The 27,486-nt window shown below is 43.9% G+C and overlaps 1 protein-coding gene across 6 annotated transcripts in view; it reads right to left on the bottom strand.

The window, feature by feature from the left end:
- Tmem144 (transmembrane protein 144) overlaps positions 1 to 25,187 on the bottom strand; it is a 44,497-nt gene extending 19,310 nt beyond the window's left edge. For 4 of the 6 annotated variants that reach the window (XR_014999379.1, XR_014999380.2, XM_085682507.1 and 1 more), the window contains exons 1-5: positions 13,326 to 13,469; positions 9,919 to 10,077; positions 7,044 to 7,166; positions 5,479 to 5,578; positions 3,629 to 3,709 (exon numbers count right to left, since the gene is read on the bottom strand). Coding sequence is in view for 4 of the 6 variants with exons in the window: in XM_085682507.1 (XP_085538633.1) it covers positions 3,629 to 3,709; positions 5,479 to 5,578; positions 7,044 to 7,166; positions 9,919 to 10,027 (413 nt within the window). In the remaining 2 variants the exon portion in view is untranslated. Of the gene's footprint in view, positions 1 to 3,628; positions 3,710 to 5,478; positions 5,579 to 7,043; positions 7,167 to 9,918; positions 10,078 to 12,854; positions 12,922 to 13,325; positions 13,470 to 25,074 lie in introns of those variants that run through there. The other 2 variants (XM_085682508.2, XM_085682510.2) reach the window with 2 other exon arrangements.
- Between the last annotated feature and the right edge of the window lie 2,299 nt (positions 25,188 to 27,486).

Genomic DNA, 27,486 nt, shown 5'->3' with positions numbered 1-27,486 from the left:
TAGGGCTGTCCAAAGCCTGGTCCATAGTTAGACAAAAGGATCGCAGCCCCGTGAAAAGGCAAAGCCAGAAACAAAGGTGTGGACTTTCTTACAGTGCAGAACATTGACTGAGGAGGGGTAGGGGACGGTACTCCAGAGAGAGAAGCTGAAAGGAGACACACACAGAGAAAACACATTCTTGGATAATCCACAACACATCGTTTTATTTTTTAATAGAAAGTTAAATCTGCCAGGAAGCTGAGGAAAGAGGATAGCCAGTTGAAAGCCATCCTGGACTGCCTGGTGAGGCCTCAGCAAGCAAGCAAGCAGGCAGGCAGGCAGGCAGGCAGGCAGGCAGGCAGGCAGGCAGGCAAGCAAGCAGGCAGGCAAATCCTCTGCTGTTTAAAAGTCCTAGAGTGGTTTCAGCTGTATAAGGAAACTGACTGGTATACAAGAAAGTATAAAGCTAACCATCGTCTCACCAATTCTTTAAAGACCAGACTCTACAACGGACTGAAAAGACCATTTTAAGTCTAAATAGAAGAGCAGACTCTGGGCTAGAGGGACGGCTCAGTGAGTGAAGTGTGCGCTGTGCAGGAACGAGGGCCTGAGTTCGAGTCCTCAGACCTTAAGTGAAAACAAACACATGATCGAGAGGATGCATCCCTCATGCTCCTTCAGAAGGACGCGCGACTGGGAGAGGAGAGTCCTGGGAACCTTGCAGGCCGGTGAGCCTGGTGCATGCGGCAGTGAGAAGGCCTAACTGGAAAAGGATGGATGACAAGGACCAGCATCTGAGGCTCTCCGCGGAGCCCTAGTCATGTGCCATGACACCTGTGTGCCCGAATTAATACATGGGTATGTGTGTGGGTACCGCCGCCTCCCCACATACAGGGACAACCTCCCCACATATACATGTACAAGCATGCACACAGATACACACAGGCACACACACACACACACACACACACACACACACACACACAAAGACAGATTGTAACCATGGAACTATATTTAATATATTTTTTCACACTACTGAGGGCTCTAAATTCACTCAATCAATGCCCTTCGAAATGAACCAATTAAAGCTATTACGTTAAACTAATTAAATTAAAAGATTCTTGCAGTTCCATTCAGGAGAGCAATACAGACGGGCCTGACTGACTGCTTCACAGGAAGAGAGCCCAGCAATCCCTGGCTCTGCAGATCCAGCTCTTAACAAAGCTGTGAAATTCTGTCAGCGCACCACCTAATTTAAGACTAACTGAGCCCCCATCAAATGTCCCAAGGGGCAACTAACTATGTATGAATAAATTAGTACAAGCATTGGGTTCTAAGTGTCCTGAAAAGGCCGTGCTAAAGGTTTTTGGTGACTGGTGTACTTGCTACAGAGAAGCAGCCAGCCTTTAAAAAGGGGGACTTAATGGGAAATTGGGTGTTTAGGGCCGTGCCTTTAATGGGGCTTGTTGGGGCTCTCTGTCTTCCTCTTCTGTTCCCTGTGGTAGATGGTTTTGTTCCTTCTCGAGTGTTTACTATGGAACAGTGATCGACAACTACCTTACACGTGGAGCCCAATCCACGTATCGAGACAATCACAGCTCTTAAAGCATTTATTTTCCAAATTGTCTTGCAAGATTGCTACTAGTGTCATCCCCTCTTTCCAGATGAAGAAGCCAAGGACTTGGAGAGAAGATCTGCCCAAGGTCATATGAGTAGAAATGGCAGAATATGAATAACTAACTGATTTGTGATTTTAGAGAAAATTTTATTTTTCTAAAGAAAAAAATTGGAGAGTACCTAATGTACCGGATAGTCTAAATTATTACCATTGAGTTAAACCTAGACATGCTAAATTAGAATTTTACAACGTGAAGAAATTGTCTTAGCACACTCCTAAAAGCTAGAATTCCAAGTGACCTGTGTAAGGCACATAAAACTGCCTCTAACGAAATGTGTCAAGAATTTACAGTTTTAGAATAAGCTTTGCTATTCCTCCCCAATTGCCTAGGGACGACTCTCTAGGCAACATTTCAATGACAAAGAGATTGTTCCAGAACATGGCTGGGAAAAAACACCATTATTGGAGGAAGGGAAATATACTCCTCTTTCCCCGAAGACTAAGAAGTACTAAAAATCTTTGTAGGCAATGCTATTTGTTATGTGCAGTGTTGACAGTGGATATAAATGAAACCCAGAGAGAATAGGTGATTGAATTTAAGGTGACCTAATTCTCACTTGAGTTTTATTGGAGACAGGCCACCGTGTAGCGACTCAAAGTCATTTTCATCCCCATTGATACAGTACATACAAGGAGAGGGACAGACGTGGAAAACTAGAATTCAGAAGAGATGTGAGAGGCGAGAGAGTGAGACTGAGTTAGAGAGAATGAGCAGGAAGGCAGGGCAAAGGAAACTGGAATCAGCGCCCTGCCAAGCTCAGCTTACCCGTGGTCAGCCGTGACCTGGCATGTTAACTCAGGGTATACATATACCTACACTTTAGCGTGTGCACTGCCCTGCATAGCAGGATGCTGTCTCCTTGTGTGAGGCCAGGGTCATGCACTAGTATCCCTTTGCCCCGAGCTAGCCACCCCGAAGCACTGCCCAGCGCTTGGCCACTGCTGGCCACTTGGTCAGATCCACTAGTGATTGCAGCGCTGGATTCAGCTAACCCCGAACACAAATCACAAGAGTGATGAAGCAACCCAACAGATCCAATACTCCAAAGAGGACCCATCAGGTGTTGCCTTTCCGTGAAAAGGTGAACGCTCCCAGGGTCAAAAGGAAAAAAAGGAAAGAAAAATAACTGCGCTCAAGGTGCTAAGATTGATAATAACAGAGCTGACTCACAAATTTGCAAGGAAAAGGTATTTCTGCTAGCTCTCTTGCTATGCTGAAACTATGAAAGTGTAGCCTCGGGGCTTAGTTAAAACAGAACAAGCATTAAGTCATAATGTCTGGTGCTCGCTGTGTTTCAGGCATCCTCTGGGGGCACAGCATCCCCCCTAGGATGAGGAGCACTGTGCTACGTAGCATCAGTGAGCACTCCAGGGGCATGGAGGGGACCAGCAGAGCACTGACCGGGACAGCAGGCTGTGGTCCTCAAAAGAACTTCTACATCCTGCTTCTCCCTCATGAGCAACGCATTATGACTCTGCCTAGCACAGACATTGACATTGAACTTCAGGGCAGTCAGTTGACATTTCCCACCTGCTCGGAGCTCTTGAGAACTGAAACTAGAGTCCCTGAGGCCCCTCATTTGATATTCCTTGTTCTGGAAACAAGGCCTGTTGTTGAGAATTACGAATCAGGAAACCTACACGAATTTTTATGAAATGTAGGTTGAAAAATGCAAGGGCATCTTAAGTTTTAGGCAGCAGGACTCTCCAGATGGATGGCTAAAGGGTAAGAGCACTGGCTGATCTTCCAGAGGCTGTGGGTTCTTCTCCCAACATCCGTATACCAGCTCACAACCATCTGTGACTGTAGCTTCAGGGGCTCTGACATTTTCTCCTGATTTCTTTAGGTACCAAGCACACACACAATACACATACATGCAGATGGAACATTCATACACCTGAATTATAAAACAAGTCTTTAGAAAGTACTCTGAATGCCAAAAGAACTAGTGACTAGTAATGACTGCAGACCTTACTACGGACAGCCCAGCTCCAATGTAGTTCAACATGGGGTTCGACACTTCTTCCACATCCATCCCAAACCAGCCGAACCTGGAAAGCCAAAAGAATATCAAGTTAGATTCTGCCAAAATGTTTAGAGTAACGCTTAAAGGAATCGGCGAGATATTGAGTTGAGGTGTTGGCTCTGTTATGTACTGGTTAGTTTTGGGTAAGTTACTTTTCCACACCGTGCCTCCAATTACCACAGTAAAGTGGGAGAAGTAGTACCTGAGGCATGGTGGTCCATTCCTGCAATCCCCAGAGGTAAGATAAGAAGAACTCAAGGCGACTAACTTACAATATATTCATCCTTTCCCACCCTGTAGTGATAGTGCTACAGCACTCAGGAGGTAGAAGCAGGTGGATCTCTGTGAGTTCGAGGCCAGCCTGGTCTATATATTGATTTCCAGACCAGCCAGGGCTACATAGTGAGACCCTATTCAAAAAACCAAACCAAACAAACCAAAATCAAACTAAGTCAAATCAAATCAGACCAAATCAAAAACTACCATTGAAAAATGCATGTGCTTGCATGTGTGCATGAATGCATGATTGCATGTGTGCACTTATGTATCTTAATGCTTGGGATCAAACCCCAGTCCCTGCTCATGCTAGATAGACAATGCTCTCCCACTAAGCTACATCTCAAGCCCCTCTATAATATTTGAGGTATTTAAAATGACTTCTTGGTTTAAAAATTCATATTCTTTGGCATCAATTTACATTCTTTTCTTTTCATCAGGGCTTGACTTTATTGCAGTCATTAGTATTCATTGTGAACAGCCATCCAAGGGTAAGAGAGTGAGGCAAGCAGAAAAAGTATTGCACAAAAATAAATGCAACTCTACGGTGGTAGGAGCAAAAGGATGGGAAAGGATCAATATAGTGTAAGTTACTAGCTTGATTTACCTTGTTGTTTTGGGGCAGTTAGAATGGTTTTGAGTACAGGGAGAGCCTTAAAGTGAGGCAAGAATGACGTTCTTTGTTCTCATTTCCCCACGTGTGAGAAGCACATGTGGTACTAACCATGGGTAGCACACAATGTTCACAGAACTTCCATGATAGTATTGTGTTCCCATCCATGCCCTGTGTGAAATGGGACTGGGGCACAGAAGGTTCAAATCTGTCATTTTAATTAGCTTAAGTTTCTATACAAAGGCCGCTGGAGGCTTGTGACTAGCCTTCTAGACAGCACAACCTTCTAGCTAGGGTGGAAAGAGTTCTCCTTATGGATCCAGTGTGGTTTAGGTGTGACTGTCTCTCTTCTCTCAACCATTGTACTGTAAAAACAGTCACAGAGGATGATGCCTAAATGCTTGGATATGGCTACATCTCAAATCTTTACAAAATGCCAGGGAGATGGAGCCACAGATGGCTGCTCTATTCTAAGGAAGAACATCTGCTTTAGAACTGGTACCTTGGCTAGAACCTGACCTTGAGCATTTCAGCCTCTTTGGGTGTCAGCTCTCTGACAGTGCTGACCTCACAGAACTGTGAAAATGAGGTGAGAACGATACACGCTCACATGTCCATCAAACCACTGTGCAGGACAACGGGGAGGGAGACATCAGCTGACTGTCTCTCTCGGCTTGTGTCCCAGATAGATACAGCTCTTTTTGTTTTGATTTCCTTTGCTAGATCTGCATCGAATATCTGGGTCACTTGCAAAGAGCTGCAGACACAATCGTTAGACACGGCTGTGTGTACCAGCCATAACCGGAGACTAGGAACCATGTTATTTCTCCCCTTATGGTGAAACCCCAGGTTACACTGAATGCAGGGTGCCGGAATCTTAGTTGAGATCATTTGAATTGTGTTACCTTGAACTTGCCCAGCCAGTTAAGGTATTAAACGATCCCCAGATGAGGAGGCCAAGACCTAAACCGATGGTTTTGATAATTGGGACGACAGCAATGTTCCCTGTGGATACAAAACGCAGGAAAAAGAGCTTACTTCCAGTACACCAGATATATTTCCATGTTAAATTAGTGTTTTTTGTTTTTCTAACTTCAACTTCTGCCCCAACTCAACTTCTGAGTGTGCTCTGTACCCACTGGCTGTTTTCCAGAGCCCCACAACCATTGCTTTCTGCTCTTGAGGGTCACCCAGGGCCAAATCTGTTATGGTGCTGAAAGTTGTCATTAGCGTGGTTGTTACCGAGACAAGGTCTTGTCAAGTTGCACAGGCTAGTTCCCCACTCTTGGCTCAAGAGATCCTCTTAGGCTGCTCTCCCCAGGAGCCGAGACAGTGGGTGCCCTGCCACACCCAGCTCACTGCTGCTCTTTATGGAACAGGTATGGTAATGTAAACTCTAGTGGAAATGTAAGGTTATGCTTATTTTGATCTCAGACTAATAAATTGTATTAAACCATTTAGTCCCTGTGGCAGTTTGAATGTAATTGGCCCCCATAATCTCATAGGGAGCGTCACTATGAGGAGGTGTAACTTTGTAGGAGTAGGTATGGCCTTGCTGGAGGAAGTGTGTCACTGTGGGGGTGGGCTTTGGTTTCCTATATTCAGGATACCTCCAGTGTCTTAATTGACCTCCTGTTGCCTACAAGATGTAGGACTCTCTACATGTCATGTAGCTACCCCTACAGCACCATGTCTACCTGCATGCTGTCATGCTCCCTACCATGATGATAATGGACTGACCCTCTGAAACTGTACGTGAACCATCCTAATTACATGTTTTCTTTCTAAGAGCTGCAGTGGTCATGGTGTCTCTTCACAGCAATAACAACCCTAACTAAGTCCCTCAAAGGCTCAAGGACGCAACCAGTAGGAGTCCAACATTTTAAAGTCTATTTTGTCCTGACAAGATTTTTAGTAATTTTCTTGATGAATGTTCCAGGGTGAGTTCATGTCTGAAAGAATCATATATGAATCATACACTGTTTCTGATTGGTTAACTGGCAGTATAAATTCCACTCTAGACTTTAAGGAATTGAGAAAGCAACAAGGAGATTTTTGATTGTCTGTTTTCTTTGTTAAATGTTACTCAAAATGAGTACACGCCTCTATTCGACAGCTTTTAAGGATAAGCTCTGAAAATGGATTACTCAAAGCAAATGGATTAGCAAAGGATTACTCTTTAATACACATGTTCTGATAAACAAGTTGGAGAAAGGACAAATGTATGAAATGGCATCCTAGTTATACTTTAAATGGATCAAATATCTTTACTAGAAGAGTTTTCTACCAGGAACTTACAATATTTAAAGGGGAAAAAAATCAGGAAACTTCCAGGAATATCTGAAAGGAAGACAATGCACAGCCCATATCTGTGATCTGCATCTAAGGACCAGAAGACCACTACGCTTTTTCTTCTCCTTGTTGTGAATGTGACCGTGAGACCACTGGGTTAGGGGAACACACACATTACCTGTTGCCCAAATGCAGCCGCCGAGCATCGCAAAAGGCCAGAATTTGGGACAGCGGAGTATCAAGTTGACCACCAAGGCGACCAACCAAATGGCAGCACAGAGCACCCACTGAAGAAACATCCCTAGAAACAAGACAACCTGGCATTATTTGGTAGGAAGATTTGAGGATACATATGATTAAGTGTCCCGCGCTACCATCTCGCCAGCAAGAACGACGCGGGACACTTAGGATTCTTCTGCAGTAAAGCTTTAATGCGTCTTGAGAGGGAGAGCATCAGCTTCCAAAGCGGAGACCCAGAGTGAGGGGAACCCAGCCCTTATAAAGGAAACAGTCCTCGCTTCTGACGTGTCACTCTTGGATTGGTCCACTGCCCATTATCCCAGATGATGCCTCGGAAGTAGGCAGGGACGCAGCAGTAGAGAGTTACCAAGCACGTGCGCTGGGATTAAAGGCCTGTGCTATCACCTTGAACTCACAGAGATCTGCCTGTCTCTGCCTCCCAGGCATTGGGACCAAAGGCGTGTACTACCACGCCTTGAGGTCACAGAGGTCAATCTCTACCTTTGTTCCTTGAAGCAATGGAGAATGTGGTTGCGGCCCTCCACAATTAAGAATATCAGTGAGATATTCTTAGAAGAGCAGCCACAAATCATGAAATGCCCGCACAATGGGCATGTGGCACATTTCCTCTGACAACTACTCATTGTTGTAAATGACCCAATCTCAGACACCAAGAGAGCAAATTTGAACTTCAATAACTTGGTCCAAAAGCTGGCAGGTTCATTTCTAACTGGACCGTAAACCCTAGATGCTTGACACCAAAGTCCACAGAGGGCTCTTGCTTAACATCCTATTCTTTCACCTGTAGACAGATCAAGACATTTCTACCAAAGGGTTTAGAGAAGATGGAAGCTGTGTTTTCATTCTGATGCCAGTCTCAATACCATTGTAAAACGTGCACCGAGACCTTCCAAACAGTGCAGCGTGTAACTTAAATCTTGGGATGCAGGTGGCCATTTGTGGCTCATGCAGATGGAGTTTAACTTCTGTGATGAGACTGATTTTTACAAGCCTGAGATTTAATTTTCCAGGCCAGGGCTTCTCTGCTTCCTATGATATAAGGCACTTCTGGCCATTGACCTGAAGAAGAACACAGCAGTGGACATCCAGGACTCCCGTACCATCAAGGTATAGGGATGGAAAACGTAGGTTTCTTACCCCAAATGAAGGGTGAGGGAAGCTGCAAGCTGACCTGCCACTTTTGGTTCTAACTTGTAAGATTTTTGTCTCTGCATTCTCACAATAGAACAGAGGAAAAAAAAAACAAAACAACAGGCCTATTAACCTCCAAGACAACAAAACAGTAATGGAGAAGAAAAGAAACTTTATGTTACAAGTAAGAAATTAGAAACAAAAAGCTGGTGAGACTCGCTGGGTTGGGTTCCCTCAGACCAGAATATTCTAATATGTGCAGAGAAAAGGAGGCCGTGGGTTTAGGTTTCAGAAACAAACATACATGGGACTATTCTCCTGGATTATAAATATCAAAGCTAGGCCAGTTGCCCCTTCTGGTAATTTTTCTACTAGTTTCTATGCCTATCAAACTCCAAGCAAGGAGGAAAGATTTGTAATCCTGTTATCTAAGTAGTATGAAGACTAAGGAATTAGGGAGATTTAAAAATAACTGTGTTGTGTGTGGTGGTACATACCTTTATTCCCAGCACTTGGGAGGCAGAGCCAGGCAGATTTTTGAGTTCAAGGACAGCCTTGTCTACAAAGAGAGTTCCAAGAAACCCAAAACCCAAAGTAAACAAACAACAAGTAAGAATAACTGGGAAGTTACCTCCCAGCAGGTGTTCACTGAGAACCTCCAGCCCCTTCTCCTGGCTTCCGAAGGGAGGTCAGGGAGGCAAAAGCACCTCTTGGTTTCCTTCACTGAACAGCTGTACTGTGTTGCTACACTGTGACATGGGTTTTATAGCTGTGTGCAAAACCAGGCATCAAAACCCTCAAAACAGAACCAAGTCCTGTTTGGGGAATGACACTGAAAACCTGCACTAGCAATGTATTAAAACAACAACAACAACAACAACAACAACAACAACAACAACAACAACACCAGTAACTAACAGCCGGGCAGTGGTGATGCACGCCTTTAATTCCTGTGCTCAGAAGACAGAGGCAGGTAGAGCTCTGTGAGTCCGAGGCTGGTTTACAGAGCAAGTTCCAGGACAGGCTCCAAAGCTACAGTGAAACCCTGTCTCAAAAAAACCAAACCAAAACAAACAAAAGACCAAAACCCCAAAAACAGTAACTAATAAACGCAGCTATCAGTTTTAACGAATCAAATGGTTAAGTACAGTAATAATACTCTGAACACAGCCCTTTAATTGGAAATCGATCGGAGGTTTCTGGGGAGGGAGCAAAGAACAAAGTCTGTGGATCCCAGCAGGGCTGCTGAAGGGGGTCTGACATCAGCCGTGGGAGGTGGGATGCAAGAGGAGAACTTGCTCGCAGTGAGCAGGTGTGTGTTGTGTTCAGCTTGGTCTCTCACGCATCAGCTGTGTTGAAAGTTGGTTTTCGAATGAATGCTGTGAGTGAAACCGGCCGTAACTTACCCAGTCTATAAACACAGCAGACGCGGCCAAGGAGCCATTCCAGCGGTACCCACCCTGCTTCTTCATGAAGCACAGTCCGGTCTCCCTCAGAGTACCACAATGGGCCCTGTGAGATGGCTTATCAGAGTTCTAGTCCCTAGATGCTATGATCAATACAACTTAAATATTTTTTAGCTGTTATTTTTAAAAGGCAAAACAAAAACAAAACAAGTGGCCAAGACCCTTAAAAGAAAGTTGAGATTAAAAAACAATTACCATCACCCGTGTCGTATTTTTTAAGTGGTACGAAGTTGGAGCCAAACAAGAGAATCGCTACCGCAGAGGAGAGGTAGCCGGTGGTGAAGTCCGTGCCGTTGCCGCTCATGCTGGTAGGGGTGCAGACAGCGAACTGTGGCCTGTGTTTTTCTAGAGTTCCTGGAACAGAAGAAGAAGAATGAAGGCGAGAAGCTGTGAGCCTGTGGAGCAGCTGTGATCAGGACATGAAGTCTATTGATGAGAAGCAGGCTAAGGCTTATTTTTGCAGATATTCAGGTCAATATGCAAAAATCTATCCTTTACACACAACACTCACAATTCATGTTTTTCATTTGTCCAACCAATAATGCTCTATCACCGATGTATGCTAAGATAAACCAAGTTATTTTCCTTCAGAGTTTGAAAACCTAACTTTTTACAAGACCCGGATCCTGTTTTCTCTTACATTACAAAGATTATTTCCCTGTTAAGTTGACTGACATGTTGAACAAATTTCTGGGCTTGGACTCTTATTTCAACTAGTTACTGTGTCAATCAAACTCAAAAGCACCCGAGAAGACTTTCAGAACAATCAAGCATTTTATAAGCATAAGTGTACAGGTTCAGGATCTTTTTGTTGGTATACTTATAGTGGGTGCTAAGTTTGTAGCCGAAGAGCTTTGTCTGAGGTATAGCTTGCGCTTAATATACCCTGGGCCCTGGGTTCAGTCCTTAGCATAGCTCACACGTGCACATGCATGCCATTAGCATGTATAGATAAACCAAGAATCTGTATTATTAATTAATATTTTAAAGTCAAGATAGAAGAAATTGCTTCCCGAGTCTTGTGACGTCTGAGACCAGCAGTGACGTGCTGCACAGCAGAAGCCTGCACAACAGTATGAGATGGCTAGCTAGTTATCCCAGCTGTGCAGTCTGGGAGTACAGCCAGGTTAGTCAGTCATCATGGCTGTATAGTCTAGGAGTACAGCTTGTTAGCCGTCCTGGCTGTACAGTCTAGGAGTACCAAGTCACTTAGAGATAATTAGGTTTCCAGTAAAATTAACCAGGTTAAGAAAAGGAAAAAGGCCAGGTGGTGTTGATACATGCCTTTAATCCCAGCACTCGGAGGCAGAGGCAGGCGGGTCTCTGTGAGTTCGAGGCCAGCCTGGTCTACAAGAGCTAGTTCCAGGACAGGCTCCAAAGCTACAGAGAAACCCCGTCTTGAAAAAACAAAAATAAATAAATAATAAATACTAAAATAAAATAAATAAAAGAGCACAGGCTGTTCTTTCCGAGGACCCAGGTTCAATTTCCAGCCCCCACATGGCAGCTCACAAATGCCTGTAATGCCAGTTTCAGGGGACCTGGCACCCTCACACAAGCATATATGCAGGCAAAACACACCAGGGCACCTAAAACAAAAGTAAGTAAACTTTAAAAAAGATGCAGGGGAAATTAGTCTGGCCCTTGCACAAACATGACAGACAAGTCTGTGGAACATTTCATGTTTTACAACGTTTTCTAATTTTCTCAGTTAAACAGTAACACTCATGATTCATCCCATACACATACACAGGAAGAAAAGGATCTCACCCACCAGTGACCAAAAGTCAGACATTTCTTAGTGGCAATAGGAAAAGCCCGCAGAATGAGTTACTTTGTTAGCGGCAGAAGCTGATCGAGAAATCTCACCAGGCCCTTCATTGCCGTGTGCACGATGCTACTTCAGATTTATATTTTATATATTGACCTCTCTGAATTGTAGTTCAGTATAAAACAGTTTTTTTTTCTCTCTCCAAACTCAATAAAGTGATGACAACCTGTGGGTATATGTTGAGGAAGGCACCCCTGAAGCCACCCTCCTTTGCAACTTCAAGGAAAAAATATTCAAGTTCATACATTGCTGTTTATGTGGTCTGGTAGAGAGTATAAAATGTCTTGACATTGTTATGGGAGATTTAACAGAGAACAGAAACTACTTCAATACATAATATGCTATAACACAGAAAATGCCTATTTGAAATACATGTGTAAAAACGTGGTGGGCCGAAAAATGTTTTCTGTATTGAGATGCAGCTAGGGACGAGAAGACTGAGACCTATTTAAAAAGCAGCGCGGTGACCGCTCTGCTCCTCACTATGAAGACTATACTGCCTGTAGGTGCGGAGAAAGCTCATGCTGGGAAGTGGCTTACAAGGGCTACCGCTGAGGATTATTTTACTGAAAGAAGCTCCGCTAAGGAGTGTTGATGGGTAGCAGCAGGTAGCAAGCCTGGACTGAAAGAATAACTGGTCGTGCGTATCAGAGCCATGACCCCATTTGACTGTTGAATGAGTCTCAGTTATTAGTTTATATAAACGATGTTCTGTCACCGTACACAGCTACCGCGCATTTCAAAAAGCTTGCGATCTATTTCTGTGTGTACCGACAATCCCATCCACCTCGTGCTAAACCAGTGGCGTTCCTGTGGGAAAGAGAAGCATCAGTTCTTTACCAAGCTTTATCCCCGATTCCCTTTAGGCACAAGCGTTTCTCAAACTGCTCCTTTAAAAACCTTTTCAGCTCAAGTGAGAAGCAAAGCCCTCAGGAGGCAGAAGCAGGCAGATCTCTGAGATCAGCGCTCGCCTGGTTTACATAGCTAGTTCCAGGACGACACTAGTGAGACCCTGATTTTCATTATCACTATTTATTCGTGTCTTAAGTTCATGACGCCGCGTGCTAGGCAAGCTCTCTGCTCAGCTGTACCCTACTACCCCCCACCCCGTCCTTATCTTTTCTTGATTTGAGACAATTGCACAGGCTTTTCTCGGCGGACTTTAAACTCCCTCCACAACCCAGCGAGGCCTTCAACTTGTGATTTATCCCCCACATTCATTTAAAAATGTTCCAGTGTTTAGCTGGACAATGGAACTGTCAACATCACATGGGGCAGATAGTCCGTGAACTGCCTTTACCTGTTTACCTTGGGCAGGGTGGCAACCAGGCGGTAGTTTCCCGTTTCTCCGGCGCGCGGGGGTGGGGGGGGAGTGGAGGAGGGGGCGGGGTAAAAGCTTTCACCACGCTTCGATTAAAAAAAAAAGTCTCAAGTTCAAGTATCTTACGGTTTACTTGTTAAGTGACCACCGATATATTATTAAGCCACGTTAATTCTTTCATTCATTACTGGTACGTCTGTCTTTCCTACTGATTTAAAGTTTTGTGCAGCCCCTTCCCTTCCCTTTAAGATAAACTGGCGTGCTCAGATCAATACTGCCTGCTCTAGTTCAAATATTTCATTTCTGGTTTCCTTTCATTTCCTCCAATCTGAGGGCAGTTTCGGCTGCCTCGGGGCTGACGTCACCAGGGCTGGCACGCACTTGTCCTAAGAGTTTTCCTAAAGAGCGAGCTACAGGGCAGTCCTCAGACCCGGGTGACCTGGTACTCACTGCGCCGGCTGCGGAGCCCAGGCTCGTCCTAGGATGAGTGCCGATTTCCTGCCGGTGTCTGGGAGGGAGGATCAGAGTCCCCTCCCAGGCAGAGGCTCCTTACACCCTCCCAGGGGAGGGCTGGAGCTCAGTCAGGTGACTAAGGAGTCGCCAGGCCTTCTGTCAGTCAGCAAGTTAACCAGACAGGTTCTTTTGCCCTTAAACAAGATTCCTCTGGGAGTAGCCTTTATTTGTGCTGTTTGTGCATAAGACAAAAACAGAGGCATTTTGTTATAAAACCACCGGGTCACCCCATTTTGTTCTTCCTTGCTAGGCAAATGTTCTACTCACCTGTACTCCCCTTCTTTTTCCTTTTTAAATTTTGGGACTGCTTCTCACGAGAAAAGCCTAGATTGGCTTTCGCTCAACTCCATAGCCCAAGTGGGCTTTGAACTTGGGATCTTGGGATCCTCCTGACTCAACCTCTCTCTTAGCTGGATCCTGGGCTGGAGAAAGGCATCTAAACCTCTCTCCGCTCTCTCTCTCTCTCTCTCTCTCTCTCTCTCTCTCTCTCTCTCTCTCTCTCTCTCTCTCTCTCTCTCTCATGTGTACTAAGTGTCCTGTAGGATTGTCATCTTCATGGCTCACTGGCACATTGCAATAATCAAGGAAAGTGGCTGTATACAAAACCACACTGGAGTTGCTAAAATAAAGCTTGATCCAGGAGTCAATTTCTATGAATATGTTCTCCAGGAAACTTGGGTGCCAGAGCAGCTGTGAATCGAGTTCCAGGTCCATACTGGTTCTTCCACATCAGCGATAGGAATCAGCAGGGCCATGAGTAAGAATGCAGGTTCCTGACACCCGATAGAGAGGCTGAGAAAAAAGCAGCCACTAGGGGGCAGTGTAGATTTGTTTGCATTGGACCCTCTCTAGCAGTTGAGGGGTGTGTGTGTGTGTATATGCGTGTGTGTGTGTATGTATGTGTGTGTGTGTGTGTGTGTGTGTGTGTGTGTGTGTGTGTGACCTCTCCTGGACTGCAATGCTGTCCCTCTAGACCAGGTACTGATGCAGCAGAGGACACAGACACGGACTTGGAGATGAGGAAGTGCCAGGTTCCGCCCTAGTCTGAGTTTAACCCTGGCCTCTTAGGGTAGCATTGAGCTGATATCATCTGTTAACTGGTCATGTGAGGTTCACAGGAAAGAGAAGAAACGTTAAAGGATGTTCCCGAAAAGGAAGCCTTGTTTCTAACGCGGCATTTATCAGATCACTACACTGGGAGGCAGGACATCACTTAACGAATGAGAGAAGTGAAGCCTCATCTTAAGCGGAATGATTAATTTAGCAATTGAGAAGCAACTCCTGGCACACGTTAGGCAGAGACTTGCTTATTGTGCTCCGTTTTTTTTTCTGCACTTTACTATTAATTAATTTCTTTAAGTTTTCACATTAAATTAAAGAGTTTAAGCAAACTTACGTTGATCAAGACTATCAGTGTCATTGAGTCCCAAGAATATATGCTCACTACATATATGCCACATTTCGGTGGCTAGTTCTAGTCGCTCACATACTAGTTCGGTGATCTTCATTATAATTATCGTACCCGCTATGTTGACCAGCGATCTTTTATTTTACTTTCAAAATTGATTTTGGGTACCATGAACTCCCACCAAGGAAGACAAAGCTTTCTCTTCCTAGTGTTAGAGATGGAACCCAGAATCTTTATACACACTAAGCAATTGCTTACTACTGAGCAACGTCTCCAGTCCTTGACATCTTTATATGTTCTGGATATGAGCTTTCAGACAAAAAGTTGGTAAATGTCATGTCCCATTCTGTGGGATGTCTGCACCCCGCTGTTCTCCGCTGTGCAGAATTTATCAGTTTGATAAAAATCTTATCTGTCAGTTCTTGCTATTCTTTCCCGAGTTTGGGGGGTTCCTAGTCAGAAAATCATTGCCTGCAGCCAGTGTTTGAAAATGCTGTCCCCATAATGTTTTTCTAGTGATTTCGGAGTATGGGGTTTTACATTTAGGTCTTTGGTTGTTTTTAGCTTAAATATCTATTTATCTAGCAATCATCTATGTGTGCATATGTACATATGACTTATAAACAGTTATTGGCAAGTTGATGTGGCAAAAGAAACTCTTCTAAGCTGTTGGGAATGTAAACTAGTTCTCCGCGTACAGCAGTAAGGGGGTTCAGCAACAAAACAAAACAAAACCATAAAAAATAGGACTCTGGTTTTACTCATAGGTTGAGTACTTTCCTAGCATGCTCAAGTCCCAAGGAAACATCATGAGCACCAGGAACGAGGAAATAATTGTAATAAACCGAATCGTCTTCCGGGTGCAGAAAGCGGAAATGAGCACGGCGAAGACAGGCCTGCGTGCTTGAGTTCACTGCGGCCCTTCACACCGGGAACGAAAACAGGCGTGTCTACCACCAGATTCACTCATAAAGAAGAACGAAGCCCTTCTGTTTGCAGCGCAGTGTACGGAGCTGGAGGATATTCCATCAAGTGAAATAAGCTAGACAGGCACCGGACGTTCTCGCTCCCACGGAGACTGCAAAGCGTTGTCTCTCTAGTGCAACAGTGAGTTCTAGGACCTGGAAGGGTGCGGGGAAGGTGGATTTGATCTGTGCTCATCACGTGGGTGTATATAGGTAGGTGGAACCTCGTTAGCAGGTACAATCGATTACACATTAGCAAAATATAAATATAGGAACCACTTTTCCAGTTGATGAACCAATGATTCGATGAAGGAGCCTTACTGCTAACATGGAGAAACTTTAGCTATTTAGACATACAATCTAGGTGGCCACAGCATTCCTCTAGGGAGGAGTTCGCTTCGGAGAGAAGCTCTAGCTCTCTTCATCTGAAGGAAGATCTTGAGAAGATGATGAAAAGACACATTTTATGGTAGCCAGGTCGGTGCATACAATTAAGATATGGTTTCCATAACAACATACAACACAAAGCAGCAGGGGCTGATGCCAACACGGCAGTAAGTTACCCAGAAGGCCTTGCGGAGAAAAATGAGGGTCAATATCCCACCCAACAGGTTTTCAGTGGAGAGCAAGCCATCTTCTCTTGGAAGATGATGCCGTCAACACCTGGTTTCAAAGGTTTGAGGAAGAGACTGGCTACCTCCTAAGGGCTAATGACTGCAGGTGATTTTAGTGACGCCTATTAGGAAGGGAACTAAACCTACCTGGCCTGCGCCCTAAGAATGGAGCAACCAAAGTCTGGATGTTGACAATCCGTTTGCTATGTAATTTACCAAATATTTTAAACTCTTAGTTATAGGGGGAAAAAAAACTTTACACTTAAACTCTCAGGCACTCTCTTGGAAATGAACAAGATGCCTGCAACACAGCATCCATAATGTGGCCCACAGGTCAAGGAATAATTTGAGTTTCAGGTCTCATTATTTAAGGAAAAGATTTCATAGTTCTATAGTTGCCACAGGTGTATTTTTTCTTAAGCAGTGTAAGTTGAAAACTGTCTAGAAAGGCTTTAACATTCCGGTTGGTGGTAAGGCCAATTGCGATGTGTGTGAAAATGTCAAAATATCAACAAGAAATTTGAAAGAAATTGATTCTAGCCTTTGAGGGAGAACAGTTATGGTCTTGAGACTTTAGTGGAAGAGGAAAACACATAGGACCAAAGAGGTAAGAGAATTACAATAGTGATATGGCCTGAAGATGCTACCAGAATATTATATAAATCTCATGACAAAACTTAAATGGATAAGGATTTACTTGTGAGGATAGTGGTGTCTTGAGATGGCTTCAGCACCTGGTGAAGATGCTGTAACATTCTTGAGATGACAGCAAAAACGATAGTTGACCCAGTAGTGGTAGCATTGAGAGGACTGATTCCGGTTTCGAATGAGGTTCTTCTGCGGCCGTCATGCTATCAAATATTGCATGTTAAACAGAAAACTCTTCATTGTAGGAACAGTCAGCTGGTGCAGTCACCACTCCGGTGGGTTAGTAGCACGCACAAGACCACCACTCCCTCAAAGCTTAAGTATGATCCATACTTGTTTGAGAATGGGGTCTCACTGTAACACTGACTGTCCTAGAACCCTCTGTGTAGACCAGGTTGGCCTGGAAATCACAGAGATCTTTCTGCTTCTGCCTCAGAGTGCTGGAATTAAAGGCATGCACCACCATGCCTGACTGATCCACACATTTTTTTCTTAAACAATTGAATACTTTGAGGTGGCTATGTACACTTTTAGATGTAATCTATTGAACACTCAATAGACTACCCCATAGGAAGAACTTTATGTGCACTGGGAAAGCAAATCATCCCATGATTCATGATTCTTGGCCACTACTTTTGCTTTTTTTTTTTTTTTTTTTTACAGTGGTTGGTCTGGAGCTGAGCCTACAGTGTTTCCAAGTTAAGCCTACAGTACACAGACTCAAACTCTCTTCCAAAAATACAAAGCATAAATAGAATCTAGGATGTTAAAGATATGGGAAGAGTAACCAACCATTCCTTTATTGTGATATTATGCCTTTCTCATACCTCTGGTGTGTGTGTGTGTGTGTGTGTGTGTGTGTGTGTGTGTGTGTGTCTGTGTGTGTTTAGTTTAGAGTGGACCTCCATGAAGTTCAGTTATCCGTCTTTTTGATTTTATGACCAAGAGACTCTGCATTTATGTCCTTCACTGTTGTTTTATATTGATGTGGGGCTCCTCTGTTGATAATTCCCTGAAGTGTGTTCAGGTCTGTTTTGGGCCTGAGAGTTCTTTCTACGGACGTCACCAGCTAGCGCTTTGTGCATCCCACCCAAGGGAAAACCGAAACCTGCAGGACTCCGCTATGGATTTTTTTTTTTAACAAATTATGCCTTTTGCCCTAATGACCAGATATAAAGGTCTATAAGGCAAGAGTTTACAAAGATCTGCGTTCTGGCTTTAGCTTCATCTGTTAGCAGTGTTTCTTTAGCAGAGTTCACCTCCAGTCCCTTTTACTTTTTAGTTAGCATACAAAACAATGGATTTTTGTGACGACATTTTCATTCATTTATGTCATTGTATACTAATTATATTCACCCTCCCCACTCCTCTTTAGTGTCCATCTGCTAAGAACGGGAGATAGGGACTGGCTAGGCAGTTTATGAGTAGTTCCAGCAAAGTCCTTGATTCTCTCTCCGGGAATGTCTAAGGCAGTGGTTCTCCAACTTCCTAAGGCTGTGACCCTTTAATACAGTTCCTCATGTTGCGGTGACCGCCCCCCCCCCCAACCACTAAACTATTTTTGTTGCTATTCCTCACTGTAAGATTGCTACTGTTATGAATCGCAATGTAAACATCTGTGTTTTCTGATGGTTTTAGGCAACCCTGTGAAAGGGTCATTTGACCTCCGAACGGATTTGCGACCCACAGGTTGAAAACCTCTGAAAGGGAGTTATCTCCTTGTGAACCAGCACCCAACCTGGAAGCTATACCTGAGAGCTGGACTGAAGCTCCAAACCAGGCATTAGTCCCTTCTGATGAAGCTTTAGAATTGTGAATCTTGATTTTAGTGGTAAAAATGGTTTATATATTTATTTATTCCTCAACCCCAGTGCATCTCCTAAACGATTTTATAATTATCTCTTCACAGGGATATTTGATCACACTGTGGGAAGATATGTCTCTGTCCTTCCTTGCCTACCTAAGGCTCCTTCTGAGTGGTTTAATAAAGAGCTGAACAGTCAATAGCTAGACAGGAGAGGATAGACAGGAGTGAGAAAAATTTGGGGGAAAGAATCTTTCATGGGAGAATTCGACAACAAGATTTGGAAGAAGTCAGATGTACAATAATGAGGAGAGGTAACCAGAGGTAGCAGAATGTAGATTAATAGAAACCAGTTAATTTAAGTTTTAAGAGCTAGTTGAGAATAAGCCTAAGCTAAGGCCAAGCTTTCATACTCAATAGGAAGTCTCCATGTCATTATTAGGGAGCTGGCAGTCCAGAGAGAGTCTGACTACAGGGGAGGCTGCAGTAGTGTGGTTTGGTGCTCTGCTGAGTCTCAAGCGGAACAGATTTTAATGGCTTGGGTGGAGACTGAGAAGTCCAAGACACCCAAACCATGAGAGCTAATCCAGTTGGGCTGGTCAGTCACCAGACTCAGAGAAAACACCTGAGAAAGGCTGATTTACCTTGAGGGATGTTAAAGAGGTGGGAAGAACAATTATTGCTTTGTTGAGATAATATGTCTTCCTCACACCTCCAGTGTGGTTTTTATAGCATGGGCCTCCCTGGGGGCTCAACTGTGTTTTTGAATCTGATCTCAGAAAGCTATAACTTTTCCTTTGTATTCTTTCCTCTTTCTTTAAGGTCTTGGACAGGAAATACATACGCTTTCCCTGGTACCTTGAGATTTTCACTCTGTTTCTGAGAAGCCACCCTCCGTCATCCACAGTGTGACTGCCTTCACACGGCTGGGTTCCCCCTTCTCCATCTTCCTCCTCTGGGGAGCTGCCCGCTTCTCAGCTTGCTCGTTCTAAGCTTTTTTTTTTTTTTTTTCTAACTCTTTCCTCAAGAGTGTTCTTCTGGGCCAGTTGGTGAATTATTTTATTAATAAGCCAGAGAACCCAAAAGGGCGACCCACAAACTCATTGTTAACATGTGGCACACTGGTGAGACCCCTTAGGGTTTCCATTCACAGCTCCAAATCTCCCCACTGGTCTTCTTCCCCCCAATTAGTCCTGCTCTCTCTCTCTCTCTCTCTCTCTCTCTCTCTCTCTCTCTCTCTCTCTGTCTCTCTCCTCTCATTTACACCCTATCTCTTGCTCTCTCCTCTATGTCTGCCTCTCTCTTACAGGTACACACATGTAAATGTAGACTCTACTTATAGAGAAGACACAATGCAGTCTTTGTTTTCCCCTTATCACCTTCTCTCATTCTCTCTTCTCCCATCCTCTTAAGCCTCTTCCTCTTCCCCCTTTGACAATCATGCACATGTACATTCATGTTTAAATCTAGATTCTGCATATCAGAGAAAATAGAGTATGTACCATTTTACATTATGACCTCTGTCTGGTTCATCCATTTCCTTTCAAATAAAATTAGGAAAGTCATTTAATTTGAAGCCTCCATTTTTCTTCATCCTTTACTGTGGTCCAAGTTACAAACTGTATAAAACACCAGGACTTGCAGTTTCTGGGTTTGCCGTGCCACTCAATGACTTGGAAGTCTTCTCTTTATGACAAGAAAAATATGGAGCAAACCAAAAGCCAACACTCTTCTTTAGAGAGTTTAGATCGCAGCTGAAGTACTTGCCTGACAACCGAGGAGCTCAGTTGAGGACCCAGAGTCACATCTCTCCAGAGGAACAAGAGTCCCCAGAGCTAGGGACAGGCTGTGGGTGCTTCATGAGTCATCAGCAAATCTGGACCAGGGTGCAGCGGCTATAGCTGGGGATGCTGGGAGTGGAGGAGAACTGGGCAGCACCCATAGGTCAGTGAGTCTTCCTTTTATAAGCCCCACTGGGTTTTGAAGGTGAAGATTGGAGATTTCTTTCTTCAGTGAAGAAATGAAGACTTTCCTAAGACAAACAAAGCCCTTAACCTTTCAGTAGACTAGCATTGGAAGAAATATTAAAATTCTTCAGAGAGAAGAAATATAGATCAGAAACTCAGACTTCCATGAAGGGAAAACTTTAGAAAGGGTATAAAGGTGAAACCAAATCTTTTGCTTTCAAAAATGATTGTTATTTGTGAATGGCAGTGTCTAAGGGGCAGGAGGAAGCCCTGGGAGCTGTCCACAAGTCAGCACCTGACCTGCCTGGGAAGCAAAATAGGTTACTTTTAATTCTTTTAAATAATTCTAGATTGAACCCATGGCCTTATGTGTATTAAGCAAATGCTCGACCACTGAACTGTATCCCAGCCTTAAGTTCTCCCCCATACAGCTCAGGCTGATGTCAAAATCCTAATCATCCCGCGCCAGTCTACTGAGTGCTGGCCTTGCGGGTGTGGGTCACCACCTAGGGCTCTGCACTCCAGCAGAAAACACTCCGCTGGTTCCATTAGATTCTGTAGTCACAGTGTTATTTGATACACTAAGCGTAGTTGAAAATGTCTACTGTGAGATCAAAAAAGAAAAACAATTAGAGTCACCCCTAAGAAGTTTCCTGAAAGATGTATATTGATATAGGAAGAAAAGGAAGAAAATAGAATCTTACAAATAGGGAATTAAAACTAGGGGAGACAGAAAAAAGAGGGATCAATGAAAAGAGAAAGAGTAACAAAGACTAGAATTCAGGCCCTACGCATGTGTTTTTGGTGAGAAACTCACTTCAGTGTAATTGTATAGATTTAGAAAGATGGACAAAGATCCAGAGGAAGCTGGGATACCAATTTTATCTTCCTAGTAGAGCAGACCAGAGGATTAACCAGAGATAAAGAGGAGCATTGAATAATGATAGAGAAGTCAGTTTCCTAATAAAACATGAGGACCTTGCCTATGTGCCTTACAGTAGTGTCCACATACATGGGGCTAACGAGTAAATTGTAACGAGGGAAATTAACTAGGTCGTCACTGCTCTCCTTTAATAGCAGATATTGGGAACCATCCAGGAAGGACATAGCTAAACTGGACCCAGTGGAATAGTCGCATGATATTTCATTCAGGAACCAGAGAATCTATTTTCTTCCTAAACTAACTTGGACCAGCAAGTTAAATAGACTCCATCTTGTACAACACATGCCAAAGATTAACTCTAAGGTTTATGCTTTTATTTAGTTTTTCATAGTAGTGTTGATGCTTCAATAATGCTGCATAACTTCAACAAATTTAACCCACGAAGGCACAATGCTAAGGCAGCTAAGAGGAGAGGAGAGGGTTAAATGGGAACTTTGTGTTATCTGTTCAGTTTTCCAAGTTGAATCTCCAAAAATTTCTGCACTGTCAGGACCTCTTGCAGTGTGGGAGTGTGTGTGAGGTTCTTTTTCTTTCTTCTTTCTTCTTTCTTTCTTTCTTTCTTTCTTTCTTTCTTCCTTCCTTCCTTCCTTCCTTCCTTCCTTCCTTCCTTCCTTTCTTTCTTTCTTTCAGTCAACTGTTTACTTATGTCCTCTCTTTTCTAAACGATTTCAAACTGGGCATTCCACTTTCTTCCCGCTTGGATGATTTCCACATATAATGAGACATTAAGAACGGTGTGGAGGCACAGCCAGATCTGCTGATCTCATTGCATTATGCAATCCCGCTTTTTCCTGCTTTAGAAGAAGTGAAACCCTTAGCTTGCTTTCTTTCTCCCCTCCCTCTTCTTCCCTTCCCTCCCCCTCCCTGCCTCAACAGTATCCTGTCAATTTTTTCCTAGAAGACTTAGAAGATAGAGAAAGCCCCTGACTGTTAAAGTAACTAAAACCATGATCCACGTTGATCTCACCCCAGCACTCAGGCCCATTTCCTTCCTTTTCTTTCTTTGTTTGTATTTCTTTGTGGGTCCCCCCTTCTCCCGAGACACAGTTTCTCTGTGTGGCTCTGGCTGTCCTGGAACTCGCTCTGTCGGCCTCTACCTCTGGAGCGCTGGTATTAAAGGCATGCACCACCACTGAATGATTTCTAGGCTGACGTTGCGAGCATAAATCTCCTCACAACAGTGACTACTTGCTTTTCCTGGCTGTCTGTGGCGTCGGTAGATCTCTGGGAGGCTTCATCTTTTCCTTTTCTTTACACAGGGCTCAGCATGTCACCCTTCCTCTTGTGGCATGACCGCTGAAGGCACCCAGGAGTTGGATCTTGCTCTCAAGGACAGCATTTTTCTTGAAGAATATACAGCGCCACCCCATGCTTTCTTTGAGCTGCATTTGGATTCTTGTTGTTCTGGAGGCCATGGGACAGGGGACACCTGGACACCTGGACATGAGGAAGGACTGAGAAACCTGCCTTAGGTCAGGTGTCCAAACGTACCCAGGTGAAGGGAGTGGGCAGAGACACATCTGCCTTCCTGGATGGTCCGAGCACCGGGCGTGCGTGGGTTTTCTGAGTGTCCCCTGAATTGTTCCATGTCAGTAACTTGAAGAGGAAAACTGAACAGGGAGATATACCAGGTCTCTTCATGTGGCTCTGCCACCACCCACCTATCCAGGGCCTGACTTTCTCAATATCTACCTTCTAGATGGGGTAATGAGATGCTCCCTGTCACCACCACTGAGGTCTTTCATTCCTCACTGAATTGATTGTTTGCTAATACGGCCTTGTCACCTTATTGATGTCGGGAATTGATCATTTAAAGCCACTAATCAAAAATCAACTAACTCTATCATCTTGAAGATACTCTTCTCAAGAGGAGTTTATCACAAAATCGAAACATTTTCAAGAACAATGTAAAATCAGAAGGAATAAGTTATTGAAGATTGATGGTGCTAGTTTGTAATAAGTATTTCTGCCCTTCCTGGGGCATGTTTTCCACACAAAGTGTTTTACAATAAAAGTTACCTCAATAAGGAATTAAATTGTTATCTCTACTAAAGTTTCAAGACAGGGTTCACCAGGAATTAAAGCTATACCCCCTATAATGTTAACAGTTCTAGAAATAAACCAAGTATACTTTTAATCCCCTACTTTGAGTTTAAGAAAGCATTAACTCGGGGACTGGAGAGATGAATCAGTGGTTAAGAACACTGACTGCTCTTCCAGAGGACCTGGGTTCAATTCCTAGCACCCACAGGACAGACATCTCCCAGCTACATACAGGGATTTTATACCTTCACACAAACATACAAAAAAAAAAAAACTTAAAGAAAGCATTAACATTAACACTACTTACTTAGATGTGTTTCCAAACCTTTTATTTTCTTTAGAATTTAAATTATCTGTGTGTGTCGGGGGGGAGGGGGCTGGGATTCTTTGTATATTGGCACAGGTGTCTACTGAGGCCTGCTGCTGAGTAGCCTTTGGAAGTGAGGTTCCAGGCAGCTGTGTGCTGAGTCTGTATTGCTCTAGGGATAGAGTCCAGAGCCTAGGGCGTGCTAGGCAAACATTATGACAGCAATCTTCTCCCTATCCCAAACCCTTAATGTATTTATTTGCTTGTTTGTTTTTCTGCTGCTAAGGCTGGTTCCAGACTCAGGATCCTCCTGCCTCAGCTTTATAAGTAGTAAGTTACATATAGGCTGTGCCACTTTACGTAACTGGGGGCTCTTATGTTCTAAATCTTCATGAATTTATTTGAATTTAATGAAATTTCTATGAAGTACCTGTTATAAACCAGGCATGCTTCAGGACATTGGGAACAGATAAAAAAAAAAAATCTCTGTACCGATTTAGTTGACAACCAGATAAGAGGCACCAGATAAGGAATGGTATCTGTGGTATGTTAACCAGCAGTAAGGGGAAAGAGAGATAGGGGAGGAGTGGCCTGTAAAGAGTTCCAGAGGCCGCCTGAGGAATGACAGGGTGTGGCTACAGCTGAAGCTGGGGTAGCCAGGAAGGCAGAAGAGAACAGGCCAGAAAGGTCGAGGTTCTGGGCAGGGTGAGAGGCCTGCTGAACCACTGGCTATTCTGAGACAAACGGAGTGCCGCCAAGAGTATTCCAAACACAGGATATATGAGAGTCATCTTTCACAGACACCCAGGTGTATAACATTAGTATATATATTATTTATTTATAGTATATATTAAATAATATATTAAATTATATATTAAATAAATATAAATTTATTATTATTTATATATATATATTATATATGCTTTGTTATCTCCCACAGTCTTTGGCGGACCCTGGGCTTCGGGCAGAAGGCTGGGCTCTCAGTACCTGAGGTGTGGTTGGGTTTGGCGACGGTGGCTCACTCGCATTACTCGGGAATGCTCTCGTCGCTGGCTGGAGAGACCTCAGTTCTCTTCACGCGGGCTGCTGGAGTATTCTGACGTGGCGCTGGCTTTGCACGAATTTGAGCGTGCCCATTGTGCTTTGTGGCATAGCCTCTGACGTCATATGCTGTCAGTCTCCTGCGCTTCCTTGGTCGTCCAGTCTCTGATTCCGTGCGGGGGAGGAGAGACCTTGGGATGGCCTGGACACCTAGAGGGCAGCATCACTCAGGGCAGTGTGGAGGGTGACACCCAGGGGAGAAAAGCAAGAGACTTCTGGGACCAGTGTTCCTCACGGATACACGTGGAAGTAACGCAGTGCAGAGGTCTAGGAAATAGCGCGGTCGGGGACCCCAGAGGCGCTGGTCACTATGCCCTGTGTAGTGAGGCCAGGGAGGGAAGATGCGGTGGAAGGCTTTTCCTTCTGCTCAGTGCAGTGGGAAATATGGGTGTCCATCTGTTGTCAGGACGGACCACTAAGGAGGACTAAGGAGATGATGGCGCTTGGCAAGTGTTTTACACGTCGCAGTACTTACAGGTGATTCAGGGCTTATTGTCACTAATCTTGCTTAGCTACATCTGAAAGGAGAGAAAATTTCAACCTTCATCCTTTGGACCACTGTTCTCAGAGGCACAACCTGAGTTTTTGTTACGTCAAAGAAAAGTGTGTGTGTGTTATTTATTTATATAAATATATATGTATATATATACTTTATCATAGTCTACACATACTTTTATTTATATAAATATATATGTATATATACTTTATCATAGTATATACACACACACTTTTATTTATAAAATATATATATACTTTATCATAGTATACACACACATATATATACTTTATCATAGTATACACGCACATATATGTGATATATATTATTATTATAAGCAGTTATTTTCTGGCTTCAGGGGCTTCTTATATGATGGTATGAAAATTACTAGATTGTTCTTTGGTTTAGATGACTTTATTATTTCTGCATATGGAAAGGAACAGTATGAAGATAATTACACGGGTTGCAACCACCAGGCTGTGGCTATGGCTCCGTAGAATAAACGCTCGCTGTGCAGGAGCACACACACACACACATACACACACACACACACACATACACACACACACACATACACACACACATACACACACATACACACACATACACACACATACACACACACATACACACATACACACACATACACACACATACACACACACACATACACACACATACACACACACATACACACACATACACACACATACACACACACATACACACACACACACACACACTCACACACCCAAACCAAGTCTTGTCCTTGCCCAGTCAATTCAAGACTTCCAAGTGACTGAGTTAGATTAACCGACTCACTGCAGTGTGCAGGAGGGGAGGAAAGGAGAGCTCTGTCAGAAGAACTGTAGAGTGTCTCTCTGGAAAAGAGGAAAGGTGAGACCATCCTGAAAGGGCAGGTTTTAGGAGCAATCAAATGTAGTGTTTTAGTGGGTGGAAGGAGCCAGCATCACTCCTGGACAATGAAGCAGACCGGTTTCCTTGGAAACTATGGTGTCAAATGTGCTCACACACCATACCCTCGTCTGAAGCTCCCAGCTGGAACACGCATCAACACTGCTTTGCCGTTAGGGATTTTACTCTTTTGCACAAGACTTGGACATTTCATGATTACTGGGACACTTTCATCAGCACTGTTCCTGATGGTCCATGATTTTAGAGAACAGAACTGCTCAGTAAGAAACTATTATTCCAAGAACTTGAGCAGCTTGCCTGCAGCATTAATTGCTTGGTCCAAGACTAGAGTTCAACACATCAAGCACAAATCACTGTCCTCTCCTGGGTCACCCTAGTCCGAGAGAAACACTGTGTCCTATTTTTTCCTGTATGCGGTTCAGAGGTGGGAACAAGTTCTTTGTATACCAAATTAGAGCATTTTGATATTAGCATCCCAATTAGAATGTCTCTCGAAGCGTGTTGAGACATTCTCACACCCAAGGCTTGCAGTGGGGCTTGCTGGTCCCTAAGGGGGTTCCTCAGCGGCAAGTGCTGGGATTAAAGGCTGCATTTTCTAGTTCTTAATCTGCCCATCCTGCAGTTGTCTGGAGACACCTACTGCTGCTATACTCAGGATCTCCCACGAGAGGGTGCTATTCCCACGTGTTCATGGCTGCAACTCCGGACAGGAATCGGCCTTGGGGATTCTGTTAGAACCAGGTCAGTGTTTCCCTGAGGCAGTTTGTCCACACTCGGAGAAATATTGCCCCCATCTTCTGTGTCTTCTCTCTGGCAAACACTACTCAAAACTTACTTTGTAACACAACAAAACCAAGTGTTACACT

The sequence above is a fragment of the Myodes glareolus genome, chromosome 20 (genome assembly GCF_982192425.1).
Source record: "Myodes glareolus chromosome 20, mMyoGla1.1, whole genome shotgun sequence".
Taxonomy (NCBI): Eukaryota; Metazoa; Chordata; class Mammalia; order Rodentia; family Cricetidae; genus Myodes; species Myodes glareolus.
Note: the sequence above shows the minus strand (reverse complement) of the source record. Positions and strands in the feature narration are given on the sequence as shown.